General features: G+C 44.6%; 1 protein-coding gene across 1 annotated transcript in view; it reads right to left on the reverse strand.

The window, feature by feature from the left end:
• Positions 1–489: 489 nt before the first annotated feature.
• Positions 490–14,639, reverse strand: part of LOC311145140 (dedicator of cytokinesis protein 8-like) — a 68,840-nt gene continuing 54,690 nt past the window's right edge. The window contains exons 37-48 of the mRNA XM_084181334.1: positions 10,836–10,994; positions 10,655–10,755; positions 9,782–9,974; positions 9,398–9,541; positions 9,146–9,277; positions 8,809–8,943; positions 8,526–8,612; positions 8,049–8,285; positions 7,765–7,908; positions 6,172–6,278; positions 4,313–4,480; positions 490–3,914 (exon numbers count right to left, since the gene is read on the reverse strand). Coding sequence (XP_084037460.1) covers positions 3,863–3,914; positions 4,313–4,480; positions 6,172–6,278; positions 7,765–7,908; positions 8,049–8,285; positions 8,526–8,612; positions 8,809–8,943; positions 9,146–9,277; positions 9,398–9,541; positions 9,782–9,974; positions 10,655–10,755; positions 10,836–10,994 — 1,659 coding nt within the window. The 3' untranslated portion in view covers positions 490–3,862. The remainder of the gene's footprint in view (positions 3,915–4,312; positions 4,481–6,171; positions 6,279–7,764; positions 7,909–8,048; positions 8,286–8,525; positions 8,613–8,808; positions 8,944–9,145; positions 9,278–9,397; positions 9,542–9,781; positions 9,975–10,654; positions 10,756–10,835; positions 10,995–14,639) is intronic.

Raw genomic sequence — 14,639 nt, forward strand, 5'->3', positions numbered from 1 at the left:
GCTATAATGTTATTATGGCGTTTTAAGAAGGACAAACAGTAATTTTGCCGCTTTTTTCTAATTTTTTCAAGCTAAGGTCTTTTATTAAGGGAATATGCGAGGCACAGACTTCGCTTCGCCTAGACGAGTTCTGCTAGGAACAAACCGAACCCGGATGCCTTTAACCTACATATATTGATTGGTATCTTACAGGTGGAGATATATAAAGCAGCTCTTGAGCACTTGTAAAAAGATGAGGTTGCTTATCTGAATATTGTGGTCAGCAGAGGGATACTGCTAATCTAGCTAGATCTACAGTATATTCAGAATCTTCTAAAGCTAGTTAGCTTCACATTCCAATTCAAGCATCATCCATGTTACTGGATGTGGATATTGATCCAACATTTGCCGCTAATGAGGAAAGTATATATTTTGCAACACTGAGTCCTCTAGGCCTATGCTAGGTCTAATGATAATGTAGTGATTAGTGGAGGAATAATGACCACAGGAAAGATGTACACATTTTAAGTTGAATTGCTTCAAGTGCATGACATTGACATGTGCATGACAATGAATTAAAATCCCACATTTTCAATAAAGCACTGATAAACAGATGAAAAATACAACAAAAGGAATAACAAGGGTTCCAGTGATTATTGGTAGACCTATACTCACTTTAACTTAGGCTGTGTTTAGACCGTCAGCCAAATTCTGATCTTTTTTTTCACTAATTTCGCCTATCAGATTAGCTCTGAAAAAGATCTGATGTGAAAAGATGTGATGTGATTGGTCAAAAGACCAATTCGTGAAAAAAATATCAGAATTGGGCTGCCTGTGTAAACGCAGACTTAATGTACTACTATGCAGCTTCATTGTAACAAAACACAATAGAATGTGAATGAATGCCCATAAGTATTTAGAATCAGAGTATTGAGTTTTCCCAGTAGTATTACAAAGGATTTCTCTATTGGAATGCATGAGGTTCTACAACATGACGTCAACAGACAAGAAGATTAAGAGCCTGGGCAAATACTTAACCTATCTTTGTTCGTACAGTAAACATATTGTAGAATGGCACTGTTGGCATCCTAATACATTGTTTTTTCATAAAAGTATTTTAACTATATAAATATGTGCCTTCACTTTGTCACATTCAGTCATAGTAACCACCATTTTTTCAATATTGTTATTGCCAACTAAAGTGATGATACTGTATATTATCTCAAATATATTTTCATTAGGAAAATTACAAAAGAATTGATCATAACTGTAAACATTTTCCTTTTAATTCTCTCTGTGTAAATACTGATATGCCACTTGGGTTTGGTTGGTGGCCTTAGGTAAGTTATACAGAGCCTTCAGAAAGTATTCTCACCCCTTCACCTTTTCCACATTTTGTACCCCACACATCTTTAAGGTTGCTCAGTTGAGCAGTGCATTTCAAACACAGATTCAACCATAAGACCAGGGAGATCTTCCAATGGTTTGCAAACAAGGGTACCTATTGATAATGGGTAAAAAAAAAGAAAAAGATATTGAACATCCCTTTGAGCATGGTGAAGTTATTAATTACACTTTGGATGGTGTATCAATACACCCAGTCACTACAAAGATACAGGCGTCCTTCCTAACTCAGTTGCCGGAGAGGAAGAAAACCGCTCAGAGATTTCACAATGAGGCCAATGGGGATTTTAAAACAGTTACAGAGTTTAATGGCTGCAACAGTAGACAACTGAGGATGGATCAACAACATCGTAGTTACTCCACAATACTAACCTAATTGACAGAGTAAAAATAATGAAGCCTGAACAGAATAAAACAAATTCCAAAACAAAGTGTTATGTTTGGGACAAATCCAATACAACACATTACGGAGTACCACTCTCCATATTTTCAAACATAGTGCTGGCTGTATCATGTCATGGGTATCCTTGTAATCGTTTAGGACTGAGGAGTTTTTCAGGATAAAAAATTAACGGAATGGAGCCCAGCACAGGCAAAATCCTAGAAGAAAACCTGGTTCAGTCTGCTTTCCACCAGTCACTGGAAGATGAATTCACCTTTCAGCAGCACAATAACCTAAAACACAAGGTCAAATCTACACTGGAGTTGCTTACCAAGAAGAAGGTGCATGTTCTTGAGTGGCCGAGTTCCAGCTTTGACTTAAATCTACTTGTCTTGAAAATGGTTGTCTAGCAATGATCAACAACTAATTTGACAGAGCTTGAAGAATTTTGAAAATAATAAATGGGCAAATGTTGCACAATCCAGGTGTGTAAAGCTTGTAGAGACTTACCCAGAAAGACACAGCTGTAATCATTGCCAAAGGTGCTTCTACAAAGTATTGACTCAGGGGTGTGAATGCTTATGTAAATGCAATATTTCGGTATTTAATTTTTCAATAAATTGGCAAAAATGTCTAAAAACATGTTTTCACTTTGTCATTATGTGGTATTGTGTGCAGATGGGTGAGAAAAAAATATATTTCATCCATTTTGAATTCAGGCGGTAACAACAAAATGTGGAATAAGTTAAGGGATATGAATACTTTCTGAAGGCACTGTATGTACCATGACTCATTTGTGAACTCAGAATAAATTAATCTCTGTGAGTATCTACACAGCCAATTATGTCTAACAAACATATATAACAAATATAGCATCACGAGTTAACTGAGGAGTTACATTTTTACAGTGTGAGAGTCTGTAGGGTTGCACACATATGAGTACAAGTCCAGAAGCCCTTTTGCAGAGAACAGAGTGAATTAGCATCAGTCATTGGTCATGAGTTGGAGAACAGAGTGATTTATCATCAGTCATTGGTCATGAGTCAGAACAAAGTGATTTATCAGGACAATGACAAAAAGAAAGTACACACACACACACACACTCGTACAGCTAACCTTGTGTGGACACACAATTCAGTCCCATTCAAAATCCTATTTTCCCTAACCCCTAACCCTAAACCTAACCTGTACTCTTCCCCTAACCTTAAACCTAACCCTAACCTTAACCCAAAAACCTAACCTTAACCCTAAACCTAACCCTAGCTCCTAACCCTAACCCTAGCTCCTAACCCTTAACATAATTATAACCCAAACACTAATTCTAACCTTAACCCTAAACCGCCTAGAAATAGCATTTGACCTTGTGGGGACTAACCAAATGTCCCCAGTTGGTCAAAATGTTGTTAGTTTATTATTCTTTTGGGGATTTCTGGAATAGTTAAACACGTCCACACACACACACACACACACACACACACACACACACACACATTTCCCTGGGCCTGCAAGGACCTTAAAGGGATACTTCCAAATTTTGGCAATGAAGCCCCAGAGTTAGATGAACTCATAGATATCACAATTTTTATGTCTCTGCATCCAATATGAAGTAAGCTGGAGGTAGTTTTGCGAGCCAATTCTAACTAGCATTAGCGCAATTACTGGAGGTCTATGGTATCTACTAGCATGCCAAAGGTTACCATAGACTTCCAGTCATTGCGCTACCGCTAGTTGGCAATTGCGCAAACGCACAAGTTCATCTGACTCTGGGGAAGTAGATAAAGTGCTTCATTGCCAAAATCCTGAAGTATCCCTTTAATGTGGGACTTGTACTTTTATTTCTCAAACCCACAGCAGTTTGCAGCATCATTAGGACTCGCAGTAATCATAGAACTCAAGAGAACTAGCAATGCTGTGTTATTGATTCAGATATTATTGTAAGTCCTCCGTTGTGTAATCGTGTGTACTGCTCTTCCATGGTGAATGAGGACCACTAGCTCCCTTCTGCTCTCCCTCTTCGCCACCTTTTCTATTTTTACAGCATCCTTTCTTCTCTGGCCTCTGGAGCATTCCTTCAGATATATAATCTGTCTGGCCGTCTCAGGAGTTTTCCTCCGGTGCTCTGCGGAAACTGAGCCGTTTGATGGAATCCCTTTGGAGGGTACAGCAGAGAGGGAGAGGAGGAGGGGGAGAGAGAGGAGGAGAGGAGGAAACTGTTCAATTAGATTTCCATGGTGGCATAGGCAATATGAAAATACAACACAGCAGCTGTCAGATTCTTTCAGACGACCTAAGCAAGCAGGACTGTTGATAGGATTAACATGAAACTAAAATTAGCTTTCTTATGAAACATATTCAGGTATCAGTGGTGTTCCAAATGGAACCATTTTCCCTATATAGGGCACTACTTTTGACCAGGGGCCATAATGGTATAGGGAATGGGGTGCCATTTGGGACGTAACCCAAACCTCCTCCATTTCCAAACATTTCCCCTCACATTTGGTCCCTACTGGACTCAACCCTGCATTGCGCACTTTGATGATGCGTTACCTGTTCTCCAGGCGTGGTTTGATGGGTTTGTAGAGCTCGGGTATCTTCCTCTCCAGCATGGGCCGCAGGTTCTCTCTCAGACGGTTGTAATTCTTCTTCAGCTCCTGCTGGTACTCCTTCTGGTCCAACGTGATCAGGTGCTTGTTCTTCTCCACAGCCTCGCCACACCTACAGAGGAACAGGGGGTAGAAAACATAGGATGTGTCCCAAATGGAACCTTATTCCCTATATCCAGTAGTGCACTACTTTTGACCAGGGTCCATAGGGCTGTAGTGTACTATATACACTGTAGGGAATAAGGTACCATTTGGGATATATCAATACTGTGGGTTGTGTCTCAATAGTCTTCAACGACTTCCTCTCCTCACCTTCATCACTCACCACTGACCTGATTACTTTTCATTCATCTTCATGAGGATGTTCATGCATCCAGTGTTAATTCATTTCATTTCCTTCTTTTCTTTTCATGGATTTCAGTTCATTTCCTGAACTATGTGACCGACATGGATTTCTCCCCAAATCAGTTCACAATGACATTTAATAATTGTTTCACCTTGTTAAACAACTCCTGTGTGTCCCCCTGTATTAGATTTTCGCTCTTTCTCTGAGCCTTGCCTCCTTTTTTAGTACAGCAATGCTCAAGGAAGGGAAGTGTCTCTTGTAGTACTGTGCTGAGAGTGGCAGGGAGTATAGTGATCCATGACCAAACAAAGTACCCTGGGGTTGAACCTCATTTCAGAGGACAGGTACAGTACGGGGTCCGGTCTGCCCGCAGTCACAATTACAACATGCATAATGGATGGCAAACAAACGAGGCAGAGGGAAATGGAAAGATGAGGTTGCTTAAAAAACACATGTTTGCACTTATCTCTCTCCTTTAAATGCAAGTAATATGGAAAATGTAATCTAACAGTATACAGTAAATGCATAGGGACTGCTGGAAAAAAGGGGGGTAGGGGGAAAAAAGCATTTCACTTACCCCCCAAAAAAACTCCAATCAGCTGATGTGTAGCTACTAGCTAGCCATCGCCCTTCCAGCCCAAATAGCAGCTTGAGAAGTGGTTCTTGGAATATAATGAGCTCGTGCAAACTTGCATGGATTATGGAAGAAAATAAACCTTTCTGAAATTACGGTAAATATTTTTGCCGGCCTGCTTGCAGCAATCAAGGTAGTTGGAATGTCACATGAGGGTTCCAAAATTAAAGCCACCTTTCGGAGGCAAACAATACGCGTGACACATACACACTCGCACACAGACACACACCCTGGACCAAATCACCACATTCCCTGCCTCATCCGTTTAGACGGTTGGTTTAAATTATGTTAAAAATATTCAAACTAAAATGAAACTAACTCCCCAGGGAACAATAAAGCTTTTCTGTTCCATGCAGCTGAGTGATATTAAAGGGAAAACAAGTTAATATGCCTGTCCTGTTGTGTTGTATTAAATCACATCTAGCTTCCTTCAGCATCACCTAGGAATGTATACCAGTAATAACACATTACCAAGACAGATGCTGTGGGTGCATACATAGCTGGTTTTACTGTCATTCACTTGCTTTTCCATTTCCACCATGCGACAGTACTATTTTATAGAGTGTCCGTACTTCAAGCCACCACTAAAACAATTTAAAACCATTAATACCAGAAATGTATATTTCACCACATATTGTACTATTGCCGGCACTGAAAAAGAGTTTACACTTTGGAGAAAATATTTGAGAATCGAACTGCACCCAAAGCAAGAGTCAGAGCAAGATTAAAAGTGAGAGCACAAAGTGTAAGTTTGATGTGTTTCTCATCACTGGCTGGTTGGCGTGCCATGCAGTTGCACAGTGGTGTTTGGGTTGGCTCTCACCTCATGATGAACTCTTTGAAACACAGGCGCAGTTTGTTGTGGTGACGGAAGAGCTTGGGGTCCGCTGGGATCTCATTCAGAAAGACCTGGGCTACCTCCAACGGTCCCTACACACACACAGAGACAGAGACAGAGACAGAGACAGAGACAGAGACAGAGACAGAGACAGAGACAGAGACAGAGACAGAGACAGAGACAGAGAGACAGAGACGGTATAAGAAAGGAAGAAAGAGAGTGTGTGCATGTGAATGCCTCACTTTCAGTAGAGGAAACGACTTCCTAACTGAATGCTTAATAATGACTGCGTCCCAAATGGCCCCATATTCCTTAGATAGTGGACTTCTTCTGACCTGAGCCCATTACATATGGAATATGGTGCCATATGATACGCAGCCAATGTGTCCAAAGGCCACAATGTTCAGCCAGGACATAAGGAAGAGATCAGATGAAAGAGACCCTGATTAGCCTGATCGCTGTTTTGATAATGTCACCACTAACCCTGCCTACAAGTAGACATTTGGCTCCCATTCATTCCCTCTCTGGGATCTTGTTATCCTAACTTATATTTATCATGAAACCACAGCACGCTCACATGGCCAGGCATGGCAAAGGAACCCCGATGAGCATTCTAAACGTGTGCTAGGCTAGGGCCTGGAGAGACATACGGACGGACAGACGGACGGACAGACAGAGGGGAGCCATGCCTCTCAACTGACTGGCTTCGCGTGATGTATTGTGGTTTCTACTTTCTTGCCTTTGTGCTGTTGTCTGTGCCCAATCCTGTTTGTACCATGTTTTGTGCTGCTACCATGTTGTGTTGCTACCATGTTGTTTTCATGTGGTGTTACTACCATGCTGTGTTGTCATGTGTTGCTGCCATGCTATGTTGTTGTCTTAGGTCTCTCTTTATATAGTGTTGTGGTGTCTCTCTGGTCGAGATGTGTGTTTTATCCTATATTTTTATTTTTAATCCCAGACCCCGTCCCCGCAGGAGGACTTTTTCGTAGGCCGTCATTTCGTAGGCCAAATTTGTTCTTAACTGACTTGCCTAGTTAAATAAAATAAATTTGGCCCCGGGCTGTATTTGTTTATGGACAGCGTGAACATTAAGGTTGTGTATACAGACAGCAGGTGAAAGCAGGGCTTGCTGTCAGATTAGACTATACAAAAGAGAGCTGGGGCCTGGTGTAACTATATTAGCGTTTAGCCAACGTTTGACGGGAGCTGTAAGCCATCAGATCAAAGGGTTTCAGTGTTTAGCTCAGACATGAAAGGAGAGGTTGTGAATGAAGGTTTTAACAGAATCAACCGAGGCACTGTACAGACGATGTTATGGTTAAACTGGACTCTTTAATGTGTCATGTTCTTTATCATCACGTTACTTACTTACTTGTTTTTCCTCTTCATTTGATGTGTGGAGTCAATGAGTAACTTTCAATTCAGTAATGTTAATGTTAAAATGCCAGTGGGGGGGAGAGAGAGAACGAGAGAGGGATAATGTCTGCTTTTTCACCAATGTGACAGGGAGAGAAAGAAAAGAGAGAGGCAGAAAACATCTCATTTATTGGGGCCAGGACAGGTGGCTGGAGGTACCTGGTTGACAGTGGCTCCCACAGAGCCCTGTAGAAGCATCTGGAGCATCTTAGCATCGGGCTGCTCCCTGTGTGTGGCTACCGCTAACTCCCTGGTCTTCTTCTGCATGTCCTCGATGGCCACCTCAATGGGAGTCAGGTCAAACTTGGGGATGGGAGGATGAGAAGGAAGGAGAGGTGAAGAGAGTGAAAGGGGAAGGTACAAGTTAGATTTGGAAAGATAAAAAAATCACAGTCTAATTGGCTAAAATCTGTGTCTAAATAGGCTTTGTTCTAACAGCATACCTCTTCTTTCTGGATGACATTGATGCGTGTCTTGATGTAGGGGAAGGTGTGCATGGTGGTGAGGATAGTCTTCCTCTTGTACTGCTCGTTGAGCTCACCACGCGGCCGCCCCGCCTTTGTGAAGGGCGTGGTGTACATGAAGCGACGCAAGTTGAAGTTTTTCTCAAAGTTGGTCAGGCGGTCTTTCATCTCATAGTCATCAAAGAAGGGCTCCACGTAGGTGATCTGTATGTAGGCCTGGGGGAGGGAGGGAGAGCACAAGCGAGAGAGCGAGAGGCGGAGAGAGAGAAGAGAGGGAGGGAGGGGCAGAGAGAGAAAGAAAAAGAAAAAGAGAGAGAGAGGGGATAAAAGTAGAGATGCATCTAGTTGTTGGTGAAGGTTCCTCTCAATAATTCGACACATGCAAGTCAAAAGGTATTGAAAAGGGACACAGCAGGAACACAGGATGATTTGGTGGTGTACTGTCATATACTATACCTTGTTAGCATCCAGTTTGCTCCTGTCTATGTCTTTGGAGTCTTTGATCATCTCCAGGGCATCTCCAAAACACTGACTGTAGAAGTTCTACAACACCAATAGATACAGTACTCATATGAACAGATGCAGTATTCATATGAACAGATGCAGTATTCATATGAATAGATACAGTATTCATATGAATTGATATAGTACTCATATGAATCAATACAGTATTCATATCCATACAGTAAAAGCATGCACACCTGCACGCACCAACACACACACGCTCTCTCACAGTTACCTCCAGTCTGTGGGATATCTCTGGCAGGTGGGTGATCGCTGGCTCCTTGTAAACAAACTCCTGTTCGTCCAGGTCTCCAAACTTGGCCCCATAAAAACCCACCCGGAAATACGTCCCAAACATCCTCTTATGGCCCTGGGACGACGACAAACATGTGAAAGCGACTCTGAATCATTCACATCCAAGTGAAGGAAATAGGTAGACAGCTTTCCTCCAAATACAGCACATCGATTTGTAATGGTAATCTTAAGTCATTTCACTATAATTGTAGTACTTCATATGTATTGTGACTGTAATCCCTTCATATACAGTAGTCCATGCTGCTGTCTGTCTGTACCTTCTGAATGATGTTGTCAAAGGCTCTCTGGAGTTTCTCGTGAGTGGAGGTCAGCTCACGGAAATCTCTGTGAGCCTCCAGAACAGGCATAATGATCTTATACACCTCATTCACCGTCTCATACAGACCACCCTGAAAAACACAGCAACAACACACTATTATCACCATTGTTCAGTGTCTTTATGGGAGTGCAGCAATACCATTATTTAGGATCCGCTTTTGTTTGTTTGTTTGTCTGTTTGTGTGTTTTACGTTGCTGAAGAGTTCTGCAGCCTGCTCCAGTAGGCCCACCAGACCGCTGGTGGTGAAGTATCGTCCTGAACAGACCCCATCCTCATCTGGGGACAGGATGTCATCTGACACCGCTGACTCCTCCAGCACGTTGGGAGAGATGTTCTATAGAAGCAACCAACCAATCAGACTCATCCAGCATGTTACAAAAGGGAATCAATCAATCAAGTATTACTGATAGCTTTGTTTTTTCACAAAAAAATATTTGTCACGAAGTGATTAACCAAGACAGCAGCCAAACAAGGAAGCATTACGTTTTGAGTATACAGCGCCCCCTTATGGCAACAGTCAACAGACCATAATCAGTAGTGTGTGTCTGTGTGTGCGTACAGTCTAGATACCCACCTGAAAGGTGACACTGCCCACAGGTAGGTATTTGTGGTCCTCCAGCATGCTGAGGTATTCAGCCACCAGGGCTGCAGCGTGGACCAGACACATGGCAGACTCTGTAAAACACTTCCTGTTCTTGTGTTTTTCCGCCATGTTCTGCAGCCAGGTCAATCTCAGGTCAGGAGATGTCTGGTAACCCTTCGCTATCCTGGAGACAGAAGGAGGGAGAGGGGGAGTGATGCTGAATTTCAAACCAACCCCAGTCCTCAAGCTCTTAAGTACTCATGTAATCTGGGCCTGTATTCATAAAACTTCTCAGAGAAGAAGTGCTGATCTAGGATCAGTTTTCCCTTTTAGATTATAATGAATGGACGGGGGGACCTGATCCTAGATTAGATACTTTGTGTATACGGTCCCTGTAATCAGCTATGATAATTGATTCTCCTTGCATCCTGTTAGGCTGGGATGACCTTATAGCTTACATCTTTCAGTGAGTGAAGTGAGGGAATGGTTTGGGGTGAGGGGGGCATGTGAGGAGGGCTGGGGGTCAGTTTTAGGTAGCCTAATGTAAATTCAATAATTAATGACCTTTTACAGATGCATGGCTTATGCAGAATGAAAACCAAGAGTGTAACTGTAGACATGCAGAATGTAAGCAGATGACACATGCACTGAGAGAGTCTGCATTCACTCCCACACAAACACAAACTCTGTATGAATATACAAAACCAGATCTCTGTACCAAACTGCTACCACATGGTTTCCATAGTGAGGAATAAACAGAGGAGAAACAACCAAACCACAAAGAAATAAATAGGAACCAGGAGAAAAACACACACAGAGCCCTACAGCAGGAGTGAAGGAGTGAGTGAGTGGTTGTGTGTGTACCTGTACATGAGGTCCATGAGCATCTCTGGGTCTTCCTGGAACTCTCTCATCTTCACCGTGTCTGACAGGATACTGTTTAAGTTCCTCAGCAGCTCATCCACCTACACACACACACAATCAAACTAGGGTTAATATCAACATGTGTCGTGCGAGCGTGAATGCGTGCATGCGTGTGTGTTACCTGCGAGGGCAGTGGTGTGTTCTGCATCTCTGTGTCCTCCTCTGCATAGGCCAGTATGGTGCGTAGGGACCTGCGGAGGTACTCCTCATGGAAGTCCTCGGACTTCCCCACCAGAGAGGCTAGAGACATGGTCACCTGCATCTTCACCCGGGAGAAGTTCTACACATCACACAGAGACAGAGACAGAGAGAGAGAGACAGGGGCTTGAGTAACTGGGGTTAGGTGGGACATAACCTGCGTCCCAAATAGCACCCCAATACATACATAGTGCAGTACTTTTTAAAAAGGTCCCATAGGGCTCTGGTCAACATTAGTGCACTATATAGAGACCCTATTCCATATATAGTGCACTACTATGGGCCCTGGTCAAAAGACGTGCACCATATAGGGAATAGGGTGACATTTGGGACACAGCTCAAGCCTTGTGTCCAAACTAGTGCTGCTGTAGACAGAGAGGGACCGGTCCTGTCTCCCTCTGTGTTCATCTCTGTAGACGGAGAGGGACCTGTCCTGTCTCCCTCTGTGTTCATCTCTGTAGACAGAGAGGGACCTGTCCTGTGGCCCTCTGTGTTCATCTCTGTAGACAGAGAGGGACCTGTCCAGTCTCCCTCTGTGTTCATGTCTGTAGAGGGGGATTTGACAGGGAGGAGGCCCATACTCATAATCTGGGCTTGGAGTGGAGGGACACTAACACAGGCTGGCTGTATTCATAAAACACTAACTATAAAAAGCATATATTAAAGAACGATATATGACATTGCTCAGTCGTGTATTGGCTAATAAAGTAGACTCTAGGGTTGTCAATATTCAATAATTCTCTCTCTCTCACTCACTCTCTCTCTCACTCACTGTCCTCCAGGTAACGGAGGGCTTAGTGCTGACATGGTTTTGTGTGTGTGTATAACCCCATCCATCTCTGCCATCAGCAGCAAAGCAGGAAATTATCTCCCATTAGCTGAGACATAATCACCTATGGATCATCTCTACGGCCCCATTCTGTTAAACCGAGCGTGGCGCCAGGCCTGATCCGTTGTGTGTTCTTTCTCCCTTTCTCTTCCCTAAAACCAGGTTTCCATCCAACCTTTTTATGCCGGATAAAAAAATGTCAAGACAGGCCTGATGGAAACAGCAAATCTGTCAGTAAACGTTCAAAATACCCTAGACAAGATGATAGTCTTTTTTGGTCTGTAAAATTAATGATGTGCGAAATGGCGTTGGAAGCGCTTTTTTGTGCAAATCTCACCCTCTCTCCCGCCCTCCCCTCCATCCCTCTCTCCTGCCCTCTCTCCCTCTCTCCTGCCCTACCTCCCGCCCTCCCTCCCCACCCCCCGCCCTCCCTCCCCACCCCCCGCCCTCCCTCCCTCCCCATCTCCCCCGCCCTCCCTCCCTCCCTCCCCATCTCCCGCCCTCCCTCCCCACCCCCCGCCCTCCCTCCCCACCCCCCGCCCTCCCTCCCCATCTCCCCCGCCCTCCCTCCCTCCCTCCCTCCCCATCTCCCCCGCCCTCCCTCCCCATCTCTCCCGCCCTCCCTCCCACCCTCCCTCCCTCCCTCCCACTCTCCCGCCCTCCCTCCCACTCTCCCGCCCTCCCTCCCACTCTCCCGCCCTCCCTCTCTCCCCCCCGCCCTCTCTCCTGCCCTCCCTCTCTCTCTCTTTCCTGCCCTCCCTCTCTCTCTCTTTCCTGCCCTCCCTCTCTCTCTCTTTCCTGCCCTCCCTCCCTCCCTCCCTCCCACTCTCCTGTCCTCCCTCCCTACCTACCTCCCTCTCTCCTGCCCTCCCTCTCTCTCTCTTTCCTGTCCTCCGTCCCTCCCTCCCTCCCACTCTCATGTCCTCCCTCCCTACCTACCTCCCTCTCTCCTGCCCTCCCTATCTCTCTCTTTCCTGCCCTCCCTCGCTCTCTCTTTCCTGCCCTCCCTCGCTCTCTCTTTCCTGCCCTCCCTCGCTCTCTCTTTCCTGCCCTCCCTCGCTCTCTCTTTCCTGCCCTCCCTCGCTCTCTCTTTCCTGCCCTCCCTCTCTCTCTCTTTCCAGCCCTCCCTCTCTCTCTCTTTTTCCTGCCCTCCCTCTCTCTCTCTTTCCTGCCCTCCCTCCCTACCCCTCTCCCGCCCTACCCCTCTATATCTACATCTCTATCCCTCCCTCTCTCCCTCCCGCCCTCTCTCTCTCCCCCCCGCCCTCTCTCCTGCCCTCCCTCTCTCTCTCTTTCCTGCCCTCCCTCTCTCTCTCTTTCCTGCCCTCCCTCCCTCCCTCCCTCCCACTCTCCTGTCCTCCCTCCCTACCTACCTCCCTCTCTCCTGCCCTCCCTCTCTCTCTCTTTCCTGTCCTCCGTCCCTCCCTCCCTCCCTCCCACTCTCCTGTCCTCCCTCCCTACCTACCTCCCTCTCTCCTGCCCTCCCTCTCTCTCTCTTTCCTGCCCTCCCTCGCTCTCTCTTTCCTGCCCTCCCTCGCTCTCTCTTTCCTGCCCTCCCTCGCTCTCTCTTTCCTGCCCTCCCTCGCTCTCTCTTTCCTGCCCTCCCTCTCTCTCTCTTTCCAGCCCTCCCTCTCTCTCTCTTTTTCCTGCCCTCCCTCTCTCTCTCTTTCCTGCCCTCCCTCCCTACCCCTCTCCCGCCCTACCCCTCTATATCTACATCTCTATCCCTCCCTCTCTCCCTCCCGCCCTCTCTCTATGGGAAACATGTTTACATTGCCAAAGCAACTGAAATAAAAATAATCTACAAAAGTGAGAAGAAACAAAAGACAACAGAATATTACTGTTACAGTAAACACAAACAATAAACAAAAGACAACAGAATATTACTGTTACAGTAAACACAAACAATAAACAAAAGACAACAGAATATTACTGTTACAGTAAACACAAACAATAAACAAAAGACAACAGAATATTACTGTTACAGTAAACTCAAACAATAAACAAAAGACAACAGAATATTACTGTTACAGTAAACACAAACAATAAACAAAAGACAACAGAATATTACTGTTACAGTAAACACAAACAATAAACAAAAGACAACAGAATATTACTGTTACAGTAAACACTGCACTTATAAAGGTTTCATAAGTATAAAGTACGTTATCAGCTAAATAACATAACAGATAAATATTGGTTGTATTTACAATGTTATCTGTGCTCCACTGGTTGCCCTGTTTTCATGGCAACGGGTCACAAATCTCGCTGCTGTGATTGTACATTGCTGTATTTCGTCTAACAGATATGGGAGTTAATCTGTGTTTGATTTGTTTTCAAATTCTTTGTGGGTCAGTGTGATCTATGGGAAATATGTGTGTCTAATATGGTCATACCTTTGGCAGGAGGTAAGGAAGTGCAGCCCAGTTTTCACCTCATTTTGTGGGCAGTGGGCACATAGACTTTCTTCTCTCGAGAGCCAGGTCTGCCGATGGCGGCCTCTCTCAATAGCAAGGCTATGCTCACTGAGTCTGTACATAGTCAAGAATTTTCTTAATTTTAGGTCTGTCACAGTGGTCAGGCATTCTGCTACTGTGTATTTTCTGTTTAGGTCCAGATAGCATTCCAGTTTGCTTGTTTTTTGGTTGATTCTTTTCAGTGTCAAATAGTTATCTTTCGGTTTTCTCATAATTTGATTGGGTCTAATTGTGTTGCTGTCCTGGGGCTCTGTGGGGTCTGTGTTTGTGAACAGAGCCCCAAAACCAGCTGGCTGAGGGGACTCTTCTCTACAATCATCTCTCTGTAGGTGAGAGCTTTGCAGTGTCAGGAATGGGCATCGCTTCCTTTTAGGTGGGTGTAGAATTTAACAGCTCTTTTTTGGAATTTGATTAGCAGGAC

Source organism: Coregonus lavaretus (assembly GCF_964263955.1).
Source record: "Coregonus lavaretus genome assembly, chromosome: 17".
NCBI lineage: Eukaryota > Metazoa > Chordata > Actinopteri > Salmoniformes > Salmonidae > Coregonus > Coregonus lavaretus.